Raw genomic sequence first — 20,412 nt, 5'->3', positions numbered from 1 at the left:
GTGACAAACCATATTCCCCGTCCCCGCAAGTATTTTTTTGGGTTTCAAATTTCCAACCGGCCCTTTTCTGCTGTTATGAGCAGAAAACAACGGAGAAAAAAAAAGTACAAACGCAAATATCAAAGGATGATGAAAAAATGAAAGAAAAGAATAAAAAAAGAACAAGGGCGAGGCAGAATATTTCCGGTGAGAAGATAGAAATAAAGGAAGCCTCTGCTCGCCCTTGATACATACCCCCCTTGTCCTCTCCCAAACGCCGTGCTAGACAAAAATCGCAAATGTGAGGGTTCAAGTCCTCTTTGTCCAAGGATGCAAAAAAATGTAAATGTCGAAGAGAAAAGAAAAAAAGCAGAAAAACAAAGCAAGCCAGTCCCCCTTTGATCTTCTGCGAGAGCCGAGCCTTCATGTATCGTGATATAGAGCCTGTACAAGTTACCAAAACCATTGTCCCCATAACTTTTCTTTTTGTTCCACGCCCAAGTCGCAAAAAGTCCAAGTTGCAAAGAACCATCATGGACCACAAAATCAACGACGAAAACTAAAGCTTTCTGGATTCTTCGAGAGCATTGATTTCAGCTCTCTGAGAGTCCCTTCGGTAAACTCTGTTGAAATGGCAGGTCGGATTCAGAAAGGCCGTAGGTGTCATACTCCGACCATTCCAGGGCCGTAGCTCGATTGGCGCATGGCGCTCGGGTAGGGCGGTGTGTTTCCTGAACTCTGCTCGGTGTTAGAAATGACCGGCAGCATCGGAATTCGGGTTCTCGCTTGCCTTCTTGCGGCGCTTCTGGCCTCCTTCACCTTCTCCCGTAGAGTAGCCTGTTTCAAGGCCAGTATCGTCGTCGGGAAATCCCTCGCCGTATCCTTCGTAGCTGCTGTCGCCATAGGATCGCTTCTTGATGCTGCGCTGAGGTCGTGCGGCATTTGAGCCAGACGACAGCTGAGACTTGTGCCGGTTGATGGCCGCTCCAGGCATGGATATTAGAGGCGTGTTGGGCGCCGTCGGTTTCGCGGACGGTGCCTTCGAACTATCACCATTAGATGGGCCAATGTCCCCTAACACCGACGTGTCCCAAACAGATTTCGCGACCGGGCCCTTGGCCATAGTCAAGGCGCGGCCCAAGGACGACTGGGTCAGCTCCGACAAGCCATCCATGAGAGAACGGCCCTTGACCATGTGGACGTTCCATTCGTGGTCGGGAACCTGCAGCATGGCTAGGAAATCCGAGGGCGAGTCCTCCTTCTTCTTCTGGACATCAAAGTGCCCAGTGACGCCCAGCCGCTTAATGTGACCCTTGTACGTCTTGCGGAGCGCGTTCTTCTCGCCGTTTGGCTTCTCTCTGGCGACTTCGGCAGCCAGATTGGCCAAGTCGAACATGTCGTAGAGATCTTCCGACGTGCTAGGAAGAGACTCGGGATGCGCTAGATGGATAGCAGTGTCAACAAAGCAGAGATCTTAGTAACGACAAAAACATCCCAACGACTGTCGAGATCCCGTCATCCAAGGGAGGAGGAGCGAGACGAGAGCAGCGGAGGGAGTCTTACGAGTTTTCAGAAGGAGGTATTTCAGGCCCACGTCCTGGTGCAGGTCTTCGATGGCGAGCTTGTAGTCGTCAATGTGAGCCTTTTTTAGGTCGCGGTCGTCGCCGACATCTTCGAGGGGCCGCTTTCGCTTGTGCGGTGAGTCGTCGAGCATGATGGAGTCGGGGTGCGAGGAGCTGCCGTTGACGCTGTGTGCAGGAGTCGGCAAGGTCGTCGTTCCTGTTCCCGCGGCGGCCACAGAGCCGGACGAGCCGAGGGAGGGATCCGAAGAGGTTGCGGGCGAGAATTGCGAGGGACTTTGGGGAGTTTGGGGGTGGAAAGACATCATGAACCAAGGCTCCTTCGCGAGGGACCAGAGTGGCGTGTCGCGCCAGGCCGGGAGGCCGAGATGTCGCTGCGGTAAGGGGAAGGGCCGAATTCAGGCGGTCGGCTTCATACACTCGGCCTGTCGACGGTGACGGATTGCCTGGTGATGGTGTCTCTTGCGTTCTCTGGAGATGACGGGAGGACAGCTGAGGGCGACGGTCCCGTGTCGGCGAGCCGAGAGGAGCAGAGCCCGGCGTCTTTCAGGGTTTTTTTCCTTCCTATCGCTAGGGGGCGGTCGGTGGAATTCGCTGGGGGAGAAATTCCGCTGCGGCGCAAAGATGCGGGAGAGAGAATGGACACGGACAAAACCGTGGGCGTCGTCGATTCAACAGTTGGGCAGGGAGAGCGATTGTAGGGCGACGGACGGGGGCGATGATGGAAGCGCTGAGGGCTGGAGAGGCGATAATGCTGGAGAAGCAAAAGGTGGAGAGGCGAAGGGATCCTCCGAGCCTGAAAGACGAGGCACAACAGTCAATCCGCTGGATTAGTGGACTGGGCTGGGCTGGCTGGCTGGGAAAAGAGCGGGCGGCTCAAGGGCTGCCTTTCCTGGCCGGGCTAAAAGGCTAGTGGGTGCTGCTTCAGCGCTGTCAGCACTGGCCGTCGGCGAGCACAGAAGGGCCCCGGCGCTAAGCTGCAGTGGGCTGTTGCGTGAACAAACGCGTGGTTGCCGAGGATGGGCCAGCCAGAAAGAGCCTGTGCGCTTTTTGCCTTCGTTGGAACGCTGGCACGTTGCTGGGGGATGTGTGACAACAAACACTTTGGGCGCTTGCAGAGCTTTTCTAAAAAAAGAAAGAAAAAAAAGAAAAAAGAAATTCACAAGTACCAAAGAGATACCTTTGTGTCTTTCAACGTTACTAAACGAGGCACTAGTTCTCCCGTCGTATTCAACGGCATGTGCCTGTATGTCTCAGCCTCTCCAAAAACAATTCGCCGTGCTCGTCCTTCGTACTCCGTACAGGTACCGCCGCTAGCGCTCCATCATCGGTGAATTCGATCAATCAATGGATGCTTTCTGCCGCATGAACAAATGCTTACATAACCCAAATGCAGAGGCTTTCAGCACTTCTCCACCTTCCACCTTCCGACCGCATCAGTAAGCAGAGCACATGCGCATCACAAGCTAAATCACATGACCGGCGGGGCAGAATTCCGATCCGAGGGCGTGCAAACAAAATTCCAACTTCTCCCCGCTGGATCTTCTTCTTTTCTTCTTTTTTTCCTACCAAACCACGACCAGCAATCGATAATGAAAAAACCGCCGCCGGCTTGTTTCTGATCACTCAGCGACGCCTCGATGCTGCCGACGATATCTCGATGCCTGGTCCAGAGCGCACTTTTACAGCAACCTTGCCTAAAACCATCATCACGAGGGCCCCGTCTGTGTGGCTACCATGATGCGGTGATGACCTGACGCAAGTGACATACTATTCTCACTATATCCATGTGTAATTGGGAAACGATCTGCGGGGGAGAATCATGTGCAATGGGCCATTGTGAATGTGTGTGTGCGCGCATGTGAATAGAATATCAGTCTTTCGACTTCTCTCACATTTCCGTGAATCACCAAATAGATGCCTCACCTCGCACACATGCATCTCCTCAGGATCCAACCGGAATGCCGTCGTATCATCACTGGCATATGCACCTTTCTCTCTGGAACAAACTGGAAATAACAAGGTAAGCTATATATATTCATAGGCTCGACCCCGTAGCGTTTTGTCTTCCAACCAAACACACCGCCTATTATGATGACACCTAACATCTGGTAAACCTATCTGCCATGCTGCCGTTTTCAGGGGATTTAAACAATATCGTTTATATAACCGTCAACCACTTGGCTGCGTGCGGATAATCATTGGCTTGACTGATTGGAGTGTGGTGGTATTGAATAGAGCAAACGAGTTGGCTTGAAATTCATAACCGATATACTGACCAGAGTCGCTTATCCAGGTGAGCCAACGAAGCCCAGCGACGTTACCAGCCTAGACGACGCATATTACGGACCCCAGCATTGTTTCCACATCACAGGCTGTAAGCGGCTCAAGGTGAAATCTGTAATTATTATTACGAGAAACGACCCCTCGTTCCAAGTGAATCCGCCTTTTTTCTCTTCCTTCTTCTTCTATCAAATCACAAGGTTAGCTGGAAAACATTTTTCTCGTGCACTTTGCAGCTAGCAGGTAAATTTTACGACGAGCAATGACAATTGTGTCATGACAAAGAAAAACCTATTCAATTGGTTATCTTCGCCCAACGACGAGGAGCATCCGGCGGCCAAGAAAGTATATATGTTATATGCAAGTAAAAGAAAAAGGAGAAAAGAAGGTCACGTCTCAGCGTGTCCAGTCCCTGCCAGAGTGCAACTTTCTCAAGAGAAAGGGGGTAAAATCGGGTATGTCCTTGTAATCTATACAATTGAACGGGAAGAAGAGAAGTGAAAAGGAGAGAAAGCAAAGAAGGTGATAAGAAGAAGAAGACGAAGCGGAAGAAGAGAAAGATGTGGAAAAAAAAGCGAAAAAGAAAAGAAAAATACAAGAGAGAAGAAGAGAAGAAGAAATTGTCGGATGTCCAAAGATATTGCGTCGTTTGCCCAACTCCAAAAGGGTATTTGGTATCTCAAATTCCGCACATGGTCCCGTCGTATCGCTCCAGGTAAATGCGTTTTTTTTCTAGTCCCAGACCAAACCGCCAGAATAATGTTAGAGTAATCTCAAGGAAACTCCTTTACCATCAGCTAAGATGGCCTGGGGACAGTATGTAGTCGAGTTTGGCTTGGGAGTATGGCCTGCTGATTCCCTTATAAGCCAACAGCTCCTCTGCCGTATTTTGTGGCGCCCGCCGAGCCTGCCAGGGCCCGTCCGTAGTGCTTCCCAATGCATAAATCATTCGCTGCCCAACTCCAAAGGGAAAACGGTAATGAAAGGGGGGGAAATCGAATGAAGTGTAGATGGGCAAGCCCTGGCCTCATCTATTTCGCCGTTTGTCAAAGTGTAATATGTGAACTGCCACATCGCCACGTAGCATGCACTCGCCTTCCGTATACTAATCGGCCGTAATTCTTGTCTCTGTGGTTTATGTAGTTATGCCCGTTCAACTTTCATGATCGGGATCGTATTGGCAGTGTTTCTGGTGCCTAAAGCACAGATTTAACTTGTGCTATGATGCAATGAGGGCCTCGCTCTATCGAGTGGTGACGTTGCTCCTCCTTGAGTTATATATCCTCGATCCCGTTTCAATGAAATTGCGCTGTTTAAATCGTTGATGCCATAGCTGTCATTACGTTGCTGGTTATTTGCGTAATCCGGTGCCCCGCTAGGATAAACGCTTCTCGAGGCTGTACGAGAATCATGACCATTCAGGCCACTCTGCAGAGTCTGAGGAAAACCAGGTGTACCCACCGACTCTGGATAGTCTCTTACACTTGATGGTGTAGCTGATGTTCGCGGTGGAGGAGCCGCCAGAGAAGGGGTCAACGGCGCTGATAAAGGAGCGGCGCCGTAGCTGGCCTGGTAGGTTGACGACGCTCCATATTGCGAAGAAGATCCGGCTGTTCGATGATTGTGCGACTGAGGAGATTGGAGTGCTCGATAATGGTCTGTCGTATTCAGGGGCAACGAGGCTGAGGCAGCTCGAAGACGAGATCCATTCTCAGATGTCTGCTGGAAATTGGGGTAGCTCAATCCTGTCGGCGATGATTGTGCATTACTGCTGCCTGTTGATCATCATCAGCGTCAATAATCAACCGGTTTCGAGGTCTATAATCAACTTACTTGTGTAGGGGCTCCGGTCAACACCCCCTGCGCTGCTAGGTGCCGCTTGGCTCATCTGGCCAGGCTGATAGACCAAGGAAGACCGATCAGATACACTGGAGTGCGTATTCACACCAGGATGCATATAGTGTAATTGCAGAGACTCAGACCTTGGCCTGGATACCGGATCCCGGTTATGAAAGGTTTGGAGTGGCCTAACTCCGTGGCGATGCGCATCCAGGGGCCCGTGTGGCCCGCCACTTCCATGGGGAGGATAGCGCTCACTAGAGTGCGGTGATATTGGCGACATGACTCCGGATGAATTTACTGCGTTCGAAGGGTAAAAGCCGATGTTGCCAAACGATGGCGTCAAGCCTGTGGGCGACATATGACCTGGTCCCTCTTGACGCCGCACGTCCACCATTAGGGGTGCTCTCATCGAGTTGCTCGGATATGGAGGGTGGTGTCCAAAGTCTACGGGGGCTGCCAGCGGCATCGGCATATGGACTGCCCCGTAAGGAGAATGCAAAGCTTGTACATTGTCAAAATCGTCTGGAACTGCTCTCATCTTGATCATTCGATCACGGTCATCGGCGTTGAGCCTCTTGATCTTCGCACGCCTAACAGACTAGTCAGATGCTATTGGTGTTCCTCCCACCCCCGGAGAGCCTGGGATAGCACATCTCTTGTTGATCTAACTTACCGGTTCTGAAACCACACTTGGACTTGTCGAGGGCTTAATCCAGGTATTTCTCTGGACAGCCTTTCTCGATGGGCAGCGTCAGGGTGGGGCTGCTTTGCAAATTCGCTCGTCAAGAACCGTGTTTGCTGGTGCGTAAGCCTTCACCATCATGTTAGCTCGCTGGCTTGTTCATAACCAGCCGTGGCTAGAATCCTACCTGAAGCGCTTCATCTTTCTGCGAGCTGCCACCCGTTCTGCCGCAGTTTGAAGTAGTGAATCCGCCTCATCCTCGGCCATATCCTCGTCAAGTAAAGCATCATCTTCATCCTTCGGTACTACCGCACGTTGATCATCTGGTCCAAATCTATCAGAGGGATTGCCCAAGCCTTTCGCCATTGTTGAAGTTGAGTTGACGTAGCCCGAAGGTACAGAATCTCTAGTAGTGGCTCTGGCAGTCGGTACGGGTTCGTCCAGCAAACGGGATGTCGTGCTCATGCTTCTTGATTCCTCCTTTCTCTCTGATGACTCGGCAAGTCGGGAAGGATGGCCGTGGTCCTCTGCTGCTCCGCGATACGTGTTATGGTGTAAACTGGGTGTCAGTGTTGGCTGTCTATCTGCATGGGCTTCTAGCCGAAGATTTTCGCTCTGTGCCATGGATTGAGGTTGGACTACTCCCGAGTTGGCATGATTCGATTCGGAGGGTTGAGAATAGGCAGATCCAGCTGGCTGCGAAAGATACGGATACTGGCCCTGCCAGTCTGGCTGTGTTTGTAGTGAGGAGTCGTATTGGTCTGACATGCGTGGACTGGCTGAAGCTTTACCAGGAGCTGGAAAGTATTTGCCCAAGGACCAGTGGCTGTGCTCAGGGTCGCAGGACCTAGTGGCGAGCATTGGGATGTGGTTTAAGCCCTTCGGATGGAGAGGCGCCCGCGGAATCACCCACACGATTTTCTCGAGAAATGGTTGAAAGCGCTGCTAAAATCAACTCGACAAGAGCCAGACAGAGAAGCTACTGCCGTCGCCTGCAAGTTATCGACAGATCCAGATCCTGAAAAAGTCAAGCCAGCTTACGAGGTCCCGAAGAAATGTTCCGTGGTACTCCGATAGGAAATGGAAGCTGCTGGTTGAGTCGTCTCGCTCGCGAGTTGTATGATTCAGAAACTCGAAACCAACCAACCAAATGATTTATCACGAGGAACAAGTTTAGTTATGCTCAGAAGTAGTGGCACGGAACAAGGACGGCTCGGATCAGTTTGGTCTGGGTTGAGGGGGCGGGATCCCTTCGAAAAGGGACTGCCTTTGATCTCGGCCTGCGGAGAGCTTGCTGTACTGGTAATACAGTGGATGTATCCCTTTGACCGGGTTGGCCAAGAAAGAAGTAGGTAGTTAGCCGCCTGCAAAGCGAGAAGAACCAGTGAGCGACCCCTGTCTGAGCAAAGTTAGGGCATGAGTGGCTATCCAAGTTCAGGTCGCAAGACTGATTTGAAGGGGTCGTATCTTAGTTCCAAGGTTCCACGAGGTAGGATTGGGATAGACTTGTATGGTGACATGAAAATGAGGACCGCATACCACGCGCTTCAGTGGGGTCCGACATTGATTTAGGTGCAATCGATGGTCCTGGAATCATCAGCTCGCATACAGGTATATGCCTCGTGCAGGTATGGGGTGCCGGGTGGTCCCAAGATGCTAGCAGGATGACTGACTTGTCCCGAGCCTGCAAGCTCCAGATCTTGTCAGAAAACAAAGTACTCGTAATATCCGTTAGGAGGGGTTTCAGAGAATTGTCCGCAGAGAACACGGCAAAAATGGAGGCTGCCGCTAGAGACAAGGACCTGTATCGATGGAGAAGAAGCTGTGGGGGGGGCGTCTCCGTACCTGGTACCTGATGAAGGAGGATGGGGTGGGTGAGCCTATGCAGGCTTTGAAGCTTCTTGATTCGAGAAAAGCCGCACTGTAATGGGCCAGCAGTGCAGAGCATGCGCTCCTCACCCTTGCGGTTGTCGGTTGAGCTACCAGGAGTCTTCCGTGTTCCAAGATCGGGAAAGAGGGACCACTACCAGGAAGGGTATAATTGAGAACGGCCCCTTGTCCACAAGCCTTTCTTGGTCGAACTACTACAACGACTTCTCCGTACTTCCAGTATAAAGATGAACCAACCTGGTGTCATGTAGTTTTTGTGAAAACAACGAGTGGCAATGAGTCTCTGGCAATTGCCAACAACCAGTCAACAAGTAAGGAGTTGACGAAAAATGAAAACTCTGTCTGACATGGGGACCAGCCGGAGCAGCGCGGATCTGGGCCCTCAGTCGAGCAAGTCGAGTAGTACTACTACTAGCATCTATAATGTGCGTGTCGGCCAAGAGGGGGAACTCAGCCGCGGCGACGCAGCGATCCGATGCTCTCTTTACGCCAGGTATGCAAAAGCAGACCCATCAGGGACGCCGCGTTCAGTTATTCGTCCGCACAAGCACCTGGAGCCGCAGCATGAAGGCCTCGTCCATTATGCCAGACCGCCGCTTCCAACTGCGAAGATAGTTGTACGCCCGCGCGAAAGCACAAGCTAAAGTGGCTCTTCAATCTTAGCGGCATGGGATCGATCTCATTAGCCAGCAATTTGCATCAAGGGACAGGGCTTATAGCAAGACCAAAGCCAAGCAGTGGCAAAGGACCACATAAAAGGGCCGCAAGAATCGACTACCAGACGGCACCTCGGCCGGACCACTGGCGGGTAGTTCAGCGGCTCCTGGAGAGTAGTAGCACATTTTCTCTTAATAGAGCCCGCGGACGAACGCATGACCGTCGCTCGAGGCCTGTTTGCGTACTGAACCAATGGGCTCTTCAACGAGTTACAAAGGTCATGGTAGTTGATGGCATAGTACAACGGGCAAGGGGGGTCCTCGAAAACAAGGAGGGTTGACGCCAGGGGGCGCGCATATCGGTGACCAGGGGGGCTGCCATCCAAGACAGGGGTCGCCAGCGGCAAGTCAAAGACGACAAGAAATCGCAGGCCTTGTAAGTGGGGGGGGAGGGTTGCCACATTTGAATGCAGGTAATAGTTACAGCGGCCGAGGAGGAGGACTAGGCAGTGGTGGAGCAGTTGTTGTCTCTGTGTTGAATCGAGACAATGCTCGTACTCGTGGCCATCGCGGATGTGAAAGAGATATCCCCAGCTGTCTGAGTTATTCTTCTGCTGTAACCGGAAGAGGGTGGGAGCAACAGTGACTAACACGTCCAGCCTCGTTCCGCTTGTTCATGCAGATAACGCGCGCGATCAATTGGGCTTAGGAGAACATGTGAAGCGGATGACGGTTGGGAAAACTGCAGCACGATGCCTTTCAAGGTATCCACCCCTCCTCCCGAGCGTGGCGTAATGGAGCTAGGCCCTCTCACTGCAGAGTCGTGCCTAGCATATGCCTCGTTAGCTCTCATACGATGGAGGCAAAGCGAACGGCATTTGCAGCTAGGGTGGATTGGATTCCCATTCTTGCATCAGGCTGAAGCGAGAAAGTGGCATCCCTCACCTGACCACGATACACATACACAGAGACGACGAGATGAGCCGCGTTGCTGATATAGGAGGAAAGAAGTTTCGAAGTCGAATCTGCCACAGGTCGAAAGAGCATCGCCAGGATGTCCGCGCACGGATCATTCGACACGCGGAAGAATTGCAGGGCAACGACGACGCTACCCGTACATCAATCTAGGGCTACCTGGGATGTACTCGTACGAGTGCCAGCCTTTCCATGGAGGTGCTGAGAAAGGATATGCGCCGGTGCAACCGGGCCAGTCTTAGTGGGGCTAGCTCAAGCCGCGAGATGCTCAATCCACGTAGCATTGCGCTCGAGTGCATGCGTCTGCGCGTGTATGTATGTGTATGACCAGCTCGCGCGTTTGGACCAAGGCGCAGACAAGCCGGAGCCTGCAAAGTGCAATCGGTCGCATGTCTGAGCAATGAGGCAGGCTGGCAGTACGATGATTCGTACAAGCACTCATGACAACACTTGAAGACAAGCTGTGTTGTAAACCAAGTCGTTTCATCCCGAGCCGGGGGGTGGCTAGACAAACTCACGTCTCTAGCTCCCTCAGGGGTAGCTACGAACTAGAACGCTCAAGTATGTCGCTGTGCTCGGTAATTGGCAGGCCCGCCGCCTGCTGAATTGCTGTTTTATATTTGCTTTCAAAGTTCCCGCTCTTGCAGACGTGCAGTAGGCCACATGCGAAGTATTAACGCTTTCAGTCCATATCGGGCAGAGCCATATTCTTTAAGAGTCTAGTTCTAAGAGCATTGCAGTAGTATTAGCGAAAGCGAGCAACCAGAAGATCTCACACAGTTAATGTTTAAGCCCACCTGTAGTCCACAGTAGCATATCGATTGAAGCTGTAGATGCTACTACAGTATGTTGCGCATACGTGGTAATGAAAGGAGGAGAGCCATGTCGTTTCAAGATGCCTTAGCAGTGGATCTCGGGGCCAGGGCGGATTATCCTGTCAACGGAGCCGGGAGCGAGATTCTAGAAGAAAGAAACACTCCACTATACAGGTGCAGTAAGACTTCAGGGGGGGGGGATAGTCCATCACGACTGTTGGAATAAGCATGAATGCCAGCAACGCGGCGGCGCGGGGCAGCGAGTCAAAAAACACAATACGGCGTATTATTGCGAGTCGTTATATCGTAGAGAGCTGCAGGTCAGACAACAAGCCTCGCGAATCTGCCAGACCGCTGCTACTGCCCCTGTTGAAACAGGTGTGCATGACGGATAGCTCTTTTTGTCGCCGGACTTGTGACTCTTCTACCGCCCATGGTGCCAACTGGGAGACACCCAAGGCGCCGCACGGAGTGCAGCGCAACAGCGGTCGAGGGCTTGCACAATGCCTGCCGCCCGTGAGAACATCCGGAGCTCAACGTCTCTCGGGCCCTGCCTGCCCAACCGTTGACGTGTCTACGAAGTAATGATATAGCATTTGTCTGGTCATCTTTCCTCTCTGTCATCCCTCCTGGAGCAACGAAAGCCGCACGTTGTATTAGGCAAGATCCGACCACATGGCTTTTCGTGCCAGGTTTCGGATGGCCGCCGGCCACGCGGACGCAAGTAGCCGCCATGTCGGAAGTGGGAAAGCCCCAGGGCCACTTGACTCATTGGGTATGGGTCGACTTGGCTGACGCAGCGGGCCTGGCTGTTTGGAAGTCATGTTTGGAGCTTCTGCTCCCTGTCTGGAAGAAGGAGAAAATAGGGACCCCGGTCAGCTGTGGCACGACTGTGAGCTTCTAGCTGCCGCCGTTGTGAAGCAGCTAAAGAAAGAATGGATCACCCGACGGCCCAGGGCAGCCCGGGCGAGTTTCGAGAACGGCCGAGCTGGTATTTGTACGGTGCTGTCGCCTTCTCTTTTCAACATGTTCCAAGTCAAAGTTCCTAGGTCGTGCTCGTATACGAGTACAGCAACTCGGCAGCTCTTTTTGCGTTCTCAGGGCCCAACAGTCGACAGTCGACGACGATAAGGCATCGTTGCAACATCCGTCATGTGCATACGGTTGTGTGTGCATGCATGGAGCAAGTAGCCTTGCCGTACCTGTACGTACAGTAGCACGCACGCAAGGTGTTAATCTCAAGATGCTCCGAAGGGTCAGGGCCATCGCCTTTGCCGTAGCATTACATGTGTAGCAGCGGCGATGGCCTGCACAAGCACGTACCTGTACTTGGGGCCTGGTATTACCTGGACTGCCCACTAGCAGGCCACTCGCTGATCGCTTGCCAGATGCCACCCTCCACGAGGAAACTGGCCGGAAGAAGGAATGGGCAGCAAAAGAAGAAAACGAGGAAACACGACGAAAGAGAGCAAGGCTGTGCTAAGGGGGAGGGTGAGAAGAGAGCTGCAGGCCTGGGAAAGAGATATCGACACTCCCCCTCCCCAAACCTCAAGGTTGGAGTGCCACCTCAGGCACCCGTACCGGATACCTGTTCCTGTTGCTGCAGCGCTCCTGTCTGCAGTGGTTCCCCTTGTTCCAGTACTTGCTCATGCACCTGTACCTTGTACCTGCACCATGGCCCGACCGGTCTTGTTCTCTCCTTGCCCTTACCCTGGACTCCCGCCAATGGCTGGCCGCTTGAAAGATTTCAGGACCTCTCGCGTAGCCTCGCGTCGCCGCCTTTTCCCCGCGCCTGACGCCTTGCGAAGCCCCCGGTCTTGTCCCAGCCGCTCACATGCACATGCTCGCTCAAGCTTCAAATTTGCTGCGCGACAAAGCGGGGAGCTCTGAGGAGCGCGTTCCAATCGAGGCCCGGACCAATGCCTCAGTCAGTGCTAGTTCCCGCCCGAACAGGTAGCAAATGGCTTGCGATGGAGAGGCAGATGGAGCAGCCGGGCCTTTCATTTCAAGATGCTGCGACCTGTCCGGAGCATTGCGACTTGTACGACAGTTCCCCCTACCAAGCTGGCTGCATGTGCTGGTCTGGTGCCATGGAGAGATGAGCAAGCAAGGTACCCGGCTCTAGGGGAGAAAAAAAGAAAAGAGGCTTACTCGAGTTTGCACAGGACCGAGTCGTCAAAGACGTTTGGTTTGTCCTCTCCGGCCGCGTGCGTGGGTGGCCTGCCGGGCGTGACCGTGAAGCATCCTCGGGTCTACTCCAAGATTGCCCGAAGGCCCAATGGCAGCGTTCGCTCACGCCTGTGCCGTTGGTTCTCGACCTACTGCATCCAGCTGGTGGTGTGGCGAGCAACCCTGTGGATGGACGGCTCTGATGGGATGCCTACTGCACAAACTTGTTTGTTCGGTATCATATGCGGGCGCAGAGCATCTTGTACTTTACTTGTACCGGTGCTATGATGCCGACCTTGGGGCTATTGGAAACAAGCTTCATAGGATGCCCAAGGTAAGTAAGGTGTGCCTGCGGTGTGTGTGTGTGTGCCTCTGCCCTTGTAGTACTGCCCTCGGTGCTGATTCTGATTCTACCTATCAGCAGGCACCTGGATGAAGACTCATACTTGTTGCCACGCGTGTGTATTACTCCTTTCGAAGGAGGGTGCTGCTACCACGACCGCCACCAGTGCTACATGCTGCCAGGCAAGGCCTTGGACACAGACCTATCCATGCTGCAAGCCATGTCGGGCACATGGGCTGGACACATGTTCTCTTGGACTAGGCCGGGTCTTTAATCATCGCTTCAGCAGGCGGGAGATCTGCCCCCCGAAGTCGCATAGAGATGAGGAAAGCATGCAGATTCATCACTGCCGCCTCTCTACTTTACGGCAAGTGCGGAGTACATGCCGGCGTAAATTAGCCGGAAATCGAAATCACTTCTCAACAATGGGCCCAGCCGTGGGTTGCAGAAGCTGAACATTGGTGTGATGGGAACCCTCACCTTCCCGGACGCCCAGCTTTTCGATTCGGCCGACGCCTAGGTGCAGTGCTGTATCTGTACGAGTACATCTTGGAGGGGTCCTAGCCGGTTGCTGGATGTGCAAACCTGCTCGTCTAATTTCCCTTCCGGTCCCGGGAGGAGTCGTGATCGAGCCATCCACGTAATTGCAGAGGGGGAAGAGCAATCCTTCAATTCAGCCTCAATCTCACGAACAGAATCCTGGCCCTGGCAGCGTCACATCAAATATACAAGTACAGGCAGAGTGACCGATCGCCGCTTCGATAATTCCGCCTATTTTTCTTCTTGTTTTCCATTCCTCTTCTCCCTGTCGGCGTTTATTTCGCAAATTTGCGGCGTCGGAAACGGCTGAATGCTCTCGACTACTTACAAGGTGTGCCAAGAGCTGAAGTGAGAAGCGCCGTCTGAGTGCCGCATCATGCATCAGAGCATCGGCCTTCCTGCATCATCTTAGCTGCGCATTAGTCAGTGACCCGCATCCTACAGGAATTCTCTCACTTTTGGTCAGATACGCAGTCGAAGCTCTCAAGAATATGAACATGGCTTGCATCGAATGAGACGCCCCTCGCAAGATCAACCACCATACTCGTACAAGGTATATGTACCGGTTTAATCAATGTCGTCAATGGGACCACAAGTACCTACTTTACTTGAGGCGTGGTGTCCACGGCTTCATTTAATACTAAAGTACCTCACTTAGGTGCTAATCAACCGTTATTATTGTAAGGCTTGGTGAGACATTTCGCCAGGAACAGCCCGATCTCCAAATGAATCTATTATTAGCCCCCGTCGGATGACTTGCCTAGCGCTGAAACGCTGGGAGCACAGACGCTAGATGCTCGTTTTTGACGGGTTGGAGAAAAGTAGTAATTCGTACATGACGGCTTTGCGACATTGCCGGATACGAAATAGCATCCGCGAGCGAAATAAGCAGACGCTGAGTGCACCCTGAATCGGCTACAGTACCGTACGCATCAAGGCAGGCTGTGTTCTCCACAGGACGGCAATGAAACTCGCTGTACTTGGACGATTCAGTTTTTCTAATGTGTATTGAATGCAAGGTCGTCACCATCACTCGACTTCTGCCGGCATATGCAAGTCAACCCACCTCGTAACTTAATGCTTACGGATACGGGTGCTCAACCTTGTTGGAGCTGTAAGAGCATATATTACCTTGCCGTCACTCTGATAGTCTCGTGACCTCAAAATGCAAAGTAAACGGTACCAGGGGTTGTGATTAAAGATGTACCTGTACGGTATAGAATCTTTTGTTGCTCTGCACACATCTATGAATCTCTCCGTTAGTGGCCTTAGATCTTAGACCATATCCTAAGGAACCATATATAATCCTTGGATCATTAATTGAATATCAATACGAATCAAGACAGAATTTGATTTGGCTCAATAGATAAAGATTAAATTGGAATGAAAAGAAACGTATCCAGGATGAGCTTTTCGCATCTTACACATCATGACAGAAACAGATGTAAATATGGTAAACAGGACGCCCAAACTGTAAACATGTACGATTTCACGACTTGAGAAGTATACATAGGTATGAGTTTCTTTTATTCAATAAGACACATTGTTGTAGCTTTTGATACACATATCCTTGGGCCGTTAATAGTCGTAGAATCCCTTTCCACTCTTCTTTCCAAGCCACCCGGCATCCACCATCTTTCCTAGCAATACACTTGGGCGGTATTTGGAGTCGCCTGTTTCTGTGTGCAGAACCTTCATGATAGACAAGCAAGTATCAAGGCCGATGAAATCCGCAAGTTGCAGAGGACCCATGGGGACGTTGGTTCCGTTCTTCATAATAGCGTCGATTGAGTCTCTGTCGCCAACTCCCGTCTCAAGGCAGATGATGGCTTCGTTGATGTAAGGCATGAGAATTCGGTTGGCGAGGAATCCAGGAGAGTCAGCCGAAACGGAAGTGACCTTGCCCATCCGCTTGCAAAACTCAACCGCCGTGTCAAGCGTTTCCTTGCTGGTTTGCAAGCCGCTAATAATCTCTACACCCTTCTGAACAGGGACGGGGTTCATGAAGTGAGTAGAAACAACTCTCGATGAAGCCGAGGTGTCGTTGGGATCGGTGGTAGTGGCGGCAGCAATGCGCGTGATGGAGATCGAGGAGGTGTTGGTCGCCAAGATTGCGTGAGGGGGAGCTACCTTGGCCAGCTTGCTGAAGATATCGAACTTGAGCTGAGGGATCTCAGGCACAGCTTCGATAATGAAGTCGACGGAAGAGAAGTCCTCAATCTTGGTACTAGTCGTCAGCAGGGAGCGGGCTTGATCAGCCTGTTCCTGAGTAATTCGAGACTTGGACACGTCCTTGGCCAGCAGCTTCTCTATCACGGCTGTCAGTCATGACATCACTTAGCCCACGGGCTCGAAGCTCCAACGCACCGGCAAAAGCAATGCCTTTACTCAATGCCTGCTCGGAAGCATCGACGAGAGTAACCGGAACTTGCGCCTTTTGCGCAGCAACAAGAGCGATGCCCAGGCCCTAAACGCAGCATCAGAATACCATCTTCACGTGTAAGCGGGATCAGGACTCTCACCATCTGGCCGGCGCCGAGAACACCGACGCTCTTGACATCAGCGGCATATTGCCTTGGAGAAGAGCTGAAGCAACGGGCCTGGCGCACGGCTCCCAGCGCCCTCCCTCGAAGAATTGAACTGGCCATTTTGAACTGTAAAGGATAGAGAGAGATCGGTGAAGGTCCAAGACGGCTAGATGAGGTACATGAACAACTTAATATGGATTGCGGCAACCCGGGTAACCTCGGCCCATTTGCTCGGTGGAGGTTGAGTGAAGCCGTGTTATCGGTGCCGACAATCTTCCGCTTATCGACCGCGTAAATTGGTCGCTCTAACACCCAAGCGCGTCTAGCTAGACGCGTTCTGGAGGGGCAGCTATAGATTTATGAACTGAACTGACAATTGATAGCTGGAGCATTGAAGCATACAGCTGCTTGCATTTGGCCGTCTTCGATGCTGTCGACTAATTCACTTTTATACCCATAGAGCTTCACGCAGAAGACGGCCACGATGGAGCTGGGCGACGGTACAACGGACATTGTCCATCCTGAAGTTCGGGCACACATCAGCAGCCTCGTTGCAGCGGTAGGTTCTCAAGGTTCTCAAGAGAGATCACGATTATTCGCGCTCCCTGGACAATTTTATACTGATGAATCATGGTAGCTGGGAGGCGCAAGCACAGAGGACGATGGCCGATACCACTTGGGAGACGATGCGTTGGAGGTCCTCCGCGATATCAAACGATGGATTCGCTTCTACGACGAAAAGACGAACCGCATGGATGTTGCCCGCTGCATCCACGAGGCGAACTTGATTGAGGGCGACCTGCTCCCGATCCTGGCGACATGGCCCGAAAACGCTACCGATAGCAAGTACAAGTCTCGAATTGCGCTGTCATGCTTTGAGATCATGGTTCCTTTGACTTGGCCTATGGAGCGTGATAAGGAACGGATGACGGTCAATCACCATCGACACATGCCTGTGTTGGAGCTTGCACAGGTTCAATACAAGAGGGCCATTATCAACTTTGATGAAGCTCGAATCCTTCATGCTGCCGTCAGGACCGCTCTGCCCTCGCTGGCGCTCCCAGCTGGTGACAGAGCAGCACGAGATCAAGGCATCATCAAACTGGTGCTCTTCTTCCTCCGCAACATGGCCATGATTGCCCCTCCACCCAATGTCCAATACGAGGGTGACGAGACACAAATCTCGCGGTCGGCCACCATCGATGCCTTTTCATACCAAGACATATTCTTATTTCTCCTTACGTTGGCTTCAAATATGGGTGAAGATTTCAGAACTGAAGACACCTCTGTTATGGAGATCATTTTCCATCTCATCAAACGAGTCGACATAGATAAACTCTTCATGACAGAGCAACAAGTACACAAAGCAAAGGCCAATGAGCTCGCGTCGCTGATGAATAAGGAATCGGCCATGCACAAGGCCTACGCCCGCAACGGCCCAACTAGACACAACCGCTTCGGAACGATGATTTGGGTCAAGCGTGAGGATGGGAAAATGTCTTCACTTTCAGGACAAGATGTCCTTGGCGACGCCTCAACACGTAATCTGAAGATGGATAACAACAAAGTGTTCAAACCTCCTCGTAGAACAAGAAAGGAGAATAAGGATGAGAGGGACCTGGGCCCGCCTGCGAAGCTTAACGCGCGAGCAGCCGGACAGCTTCGCTCATTCGTTGAAGAGTTCCTTGACTCGGGCTTCAACCCCTTATTCTCACACGTTCGCAAAACCATTGATCGAGAGGCTTCGCATGTCATGCAGTACCACAGGAGGCAATTTTTCTACCTCGTAGCATGGTTCCTTGAAGCCGAACGAACACGAAAAAAGCTGAAGAAAGGATCTAGTAACAAGGCGGATGATGAGGTATCCAGCTTCAGTCTTGTGGCGGGCGTTTTAAACCAAGAAATGTTCATCACTCTCAACAAGGCTATGCATGAAGCATATGAGTACAAGGACTGGCATGAGCTGGCTGCTGTGATGAGATGCTTCACCCAGATTCTACTCACAGTTCAAGAAATGTCCGAGAGCGGCCGAGAGGACGATGAGGAAATTGCAGAAAACGTCTTGAGTCGTCTGTTTTACGAAGAATCAACGCACGATACCATCGCCAACATAATCAGGACCTACAAGGATCAGGGCTTCTACTATCTAGATGCTGCCACGGAGCTGGTTCATCACTTCCTTCGTATTCTGGAGGCATACTCAAAGCAGAATGCGGATATGCAAGTTCGCTCTCGCAAACGAACACGGCAGAAGAAGAATAAAGAGCAGCAACTGCAGCAGGGTACTGAAGACGGTGCTCTGGCTGAAGAAAACGATGACTCGGCCAACGATGAGGAAGCTACAGAACGTACCTCCAAAGAACGCAAATTTGATTTTCAACGCTTCGCGGCTCGCTTTTCACCACAAGGCGTGGTGGATACTTTTGTCAAATTTACGCGATTCTATCGCGATATGGATGATACCCAGTTGAAGCGTGTTCATCGATACTTCTATCGCCTCGCATTCAAACAGGAGATGAGCGTAATGCTTTTCCGTGTGGATATAATCCATTTGCTATACAATATGATCAAAGGTCCCGAGCCTTTGGATAAGTCGTCAAGCATGTACAAAGACTGGGAAGAGCTCGTGAAGCAAATACTCCGCAAGTGCTTCAAGAAGATTGAGCAAAGGCCAGAACTCATCATCGAAATGCTCTTCAGCAAATTGCAAAGCACTGCTTTCTTCCTGGAATACGGATATGAGAAGCAGACCGCTTCCAAGAAGCAGGCGAAGCCTGGGGCTGAACTTGTTTTCAAATACACAGAAGAGCTCGATCGGCAAATCGCCATCGTGGTTGGTGCACTGCTGGATAAGAACGAGGGAGATCATATCGGTTGGGTGAAGAGTGTTATTGCCGAAGCCGAAAGCGAACGCCGATCATGGGCTGCTGCTGAGGAGGCCTTGGCAACAACAGAAAATCCGTTTGAAGAGCCGACAGATGCCAACGAACCCAAAGAGAAGAGCAAACCTCCCCCCTTCAGTAAGTCTCTGGTGGTTGTTTTGTGCTGTGATTATATCTGACCTCTACATAGACGTACGACCTGATAGCGACGCGAGACGCACCGCCAGATTCAAGAATCCATATCTGCGTCTTCTACTGAATCTCTGCGGTTTTCGGCTGTTTGGGCCTGCTTCAGAGGAGACACCCGAGTCCCTCTGGGTACTCCCAGAAGATGTCACTGCCGACTCCCTCAAAGATACATTGCATTATATCAACCAAGCGGAATTCAATCCTCCAACATTTGACGATGGACAGCTGGCTGAAAATCAGCTAAAGAGGAAAACACTGCCCCGCAAGAAGGCAGATTTTGATGATGACGAAGGTGATGACATAGATGATGAGTTTCTATTTGAAGCCGGAGGCCCAACGGCAAGAAAAGTAATCGATGAATCAGAAAGACCCAAGAAGACAAGAAAGAGAAGACGAAGAGATAGTCAAGTACAGGAACTAGATGATGAAGAACTGGAAGAAAAAGCTCGCAAGCGGCGAGAGCGCGAGCGCGAAAAGGCCCGCAAGATCAAATCCGCCGTGTACGTCAAAGACGGAGACGACGAGTTCGACGAAGAGGAAGACGAAGCATTTTTCGCGCGCGAACGTGAGATTGCTGCTCGTGCTGCAAAGGCAGCGCAGTCAGCTGTGGATCCTGAGCCGGTGAAGAAGCGGAAAGCTGCTGCGGTGCGGATTGGTAGCGATGAAGAGGACGAGGGCGGTGAGGATGACGATGTCCTAGGCTTGATTAATGATGAGGAGGTGGAAAGTAGGGATGATACCCCCATGGAAGAGAGCGATGGCGAGAGTAGGAAGAAGAGGAGAATTAGTGTCGAGGATGAGGATGAGGATGTTGATATGGAGGATGCTTCTAATGCTGCGCAATCTCAGCAGGTGGAAGACAATGCCAAGGAAGATGGCGATGACGTGCCTGTTGTGACTCGCAGGCCGAGGGTGCGCGGTGGTTTTGTCATAGACAGTGATGACGAGGAGTAGAAAAGGGTCAAGCGAGTTGGAAATGGCAGATGATAAGGGTTATTCCGTATATTTTACTATATATGTACAGAGCATTGCGAGGAAATTTTGGGATACGAATGACGA

General features: G+C 51.7%; 6 protein-coding genes across 6 annotated transcripts; 1 reads left to right on the top strand and 5 right to left on the bottom strand.

Annotated features, from left to right (window-relative positions):
* Window positions 1–642: 642 nt before the first annotated feature.
* On the bottom strand, window positions 643–1,864 carry M431DRAFT_89921 (hypothetical protein; the record flags this gene model as incomplete). The annotated part of the gene is made up of 3 exons (XM_024924082.1): window positions 643–710; window positions 739–1,419; window positions 1,543–1,864. The coding sequence occupies 3 exons, from the start codon at window positions 1,862–1,864 to the stop codon at window positions 643–645; spliced, it is 1,071 nt and encodes a 356-aa protein (XP_024772463.1).
* Window positions 1,865–5,051: 3,187 nt separating this feature from the next.
* On the bottom strand, window positions 5,052–7,227 carry M431DRAFT_497109 (hypothetical protein; the record flags this gene model as incomplete). Its single annotated transcript, XM_024917560.1, has 4 exons — window positions 5,052–5,617; window positions 5,676–6,274; window positions 6,358–6,495; window positions 6,554–7,227. 4 exons carry the CDS (start codon window positions 7,225–7,227, stop codon window positions 5,052–5,054), a joined length of 1,977 nt encoding a protein of 658 aa, XP_024772462.1.
* Window positions 7,228–7,358: 131 nt separating this feature from the next.
* On the bottom strand, window positions 7,359–8,618 carry M431DRAFT_471996 (hypothetical protein). The gene is made up of 2 exons (XM_024915439.1): window positions 7,906–8,618; window positions 7,359–7,765 (listed from the first exon to the last, which is right to left on the bottom strand). The coding sequence occupies exons 1-2, from the start codon at window positions 8,312–8,314 to the stop codon at window positions 7,491–7,493; spliced, it is 684 nt and encodes a 227-aa protein (XP_024772461.1). The 5' UTR covers window positions 8,315–8,618; the 3' UTR covers window positions 7,359–7,490.
* Window positions 8,619–9,405: 787 nt separating this feature from the next.
* On the bottom strand, window positions 9,406–10,057 carry M431DRAFT_471971 (hypothetical protein). Its single transcript, XM_024915438.1, has 2 exons — window positions 9,877–10,057; window positions 9,406–9,739 (listed from the first exon to the last, which is right to left on the bottom strand). Exons 1-2 carry the CDS (start codon window positions 9,957–9,959, stop codon window positions 9,559–9,561), a joined length of 264 nt encoding a protein of 87 aa, XP_024772460.1. The 5' UTR covers window positions 9,960–10,057; the 3' UTR covers window positions 9,406–9,558.
* Window positions 10,058–15,264: 5,207 nt separating this feature from the next.
* On the bottom strand, window positions 15,265–16,494 carry M431DRAFT_510064 (hypothetical protein). The gene is made up of 3 exons (XM_024919404.1): window positions 16,277–16,494; window positions 16,122–16,221; window positions 15,265–16,063 (listed from the first exon to the last, which is right to left on the bottom strand). The coding sequence occupies exons 1-3, from the start codon at window positions 16,400–16,402 to the stop codon at window positions 15,333–15,335; spliced, it is 957 nt and encodes a 318-aa protein (XP_024772459.1). The 5' UTR covers window positions 16,403–16,494; the 3' UTR covers window positions 15,265–15,332.
* Window positions 16,495–16,766: 272 nt separating this feature from the next.
* M431DRAFT_7285 (hypothetical protein) lies at window positions 16,767–20,307 on the top strand (the record flags this gene model as incomplete). The annotated part of the gene is made up of 3 exons (XM_024922076.1): window positions 16,767–16,841; window positions 16,920–19,302; window positions 19,355–20,307. The coding sequence occupies 3 exons, from the start codon at window positions 16,767–16,769 to the stop codon at window positions 20,305–20,307; spliced, it is 3,411 nt and encodes a 1,136-aa protein (XP_024772458.1).
* Window positions 20,308–20,412: the final 105 nt, after the last annotated feature.

This window comes from Trichoderma harzianum (assembly GCF_003025095.1).
Source record: "Trichoderma harzianum CBS 226.95 unplaced genomic scaffold M431scaffold_9, whole genome shotgun sequence".
Lineage (NCBI taxonomy): Eukaryota > Fungi > Ascomycota > Sordariomycetes > Hypocreales > Hypocreaceae > Trichoderma > Trichoderma harzianum.
Note: the sequence above shows the minus strand (reverse complement) of the source record. Positions and strands in the feature narration are given on the sequence as shown.

What these genes read in the sequence shown, in the direction of transcription:
- M431DRAFT_471996 (XM_024915439.1), bottom strand. Translation starts at nt 8,314, where the DNA reads ATGCTCTGCACTGCTGGCCCATTACAGTGCGGCTTTTCTCGAATCAAG. An exon ending in GGACCCCACTGAAGCGCGTG is followed by an intron (nt 7,766 to 7,905) that starts GTATGCGGTCCT and finishes AACTTTGCTCAG; the next exon opens with ACAGGGGTCGCTCACTGGTT.
- M431DRAFT_471971 (XM_024915438.1), bottom strand. Translation starts at nt 9,959, where the DNA reads ATGCTCTTTCGACCTGTGGCAGATTCGACTTCGAAACTTCTTTCCTCC. An exon ending in GCTCATCTCGTCGTCTCTGT is followed by an intron (nt 9,740 to 9,876) that starts GTATGTGTATCG and finishes GGCATATGCTAG; the next exon opens with GCACGACTCTGCAGTGAGAG.
- M431DRAFT_510064 (XM_024919404.1), bottom strand. Translation starts at nt 16,402, where the DNA reads ATGGCCAGTTCAATTCTTCGAGGGAGGGCGCTGGGAGCCGTGCGCCAG. An exon ending in TTCTCGGCGCCGGCCAGATG is followed by an intron (nt 16,222 to 16,276) that starts GTGAGAGTCCTG and finishes TGCTGCGTTTAG; the next exon opens with GGCCTGGGCATCGCTCTTGT. An exon ending in TAAAGGCATTGCTTTTGCCG is followed by an intron (nt 16,064 to 16,121) that starts GTGCGTTGGAGC and finishes CAGCCGTGATAG; the next exon opens with AGAAGCTGCTGGCCAAGGAC.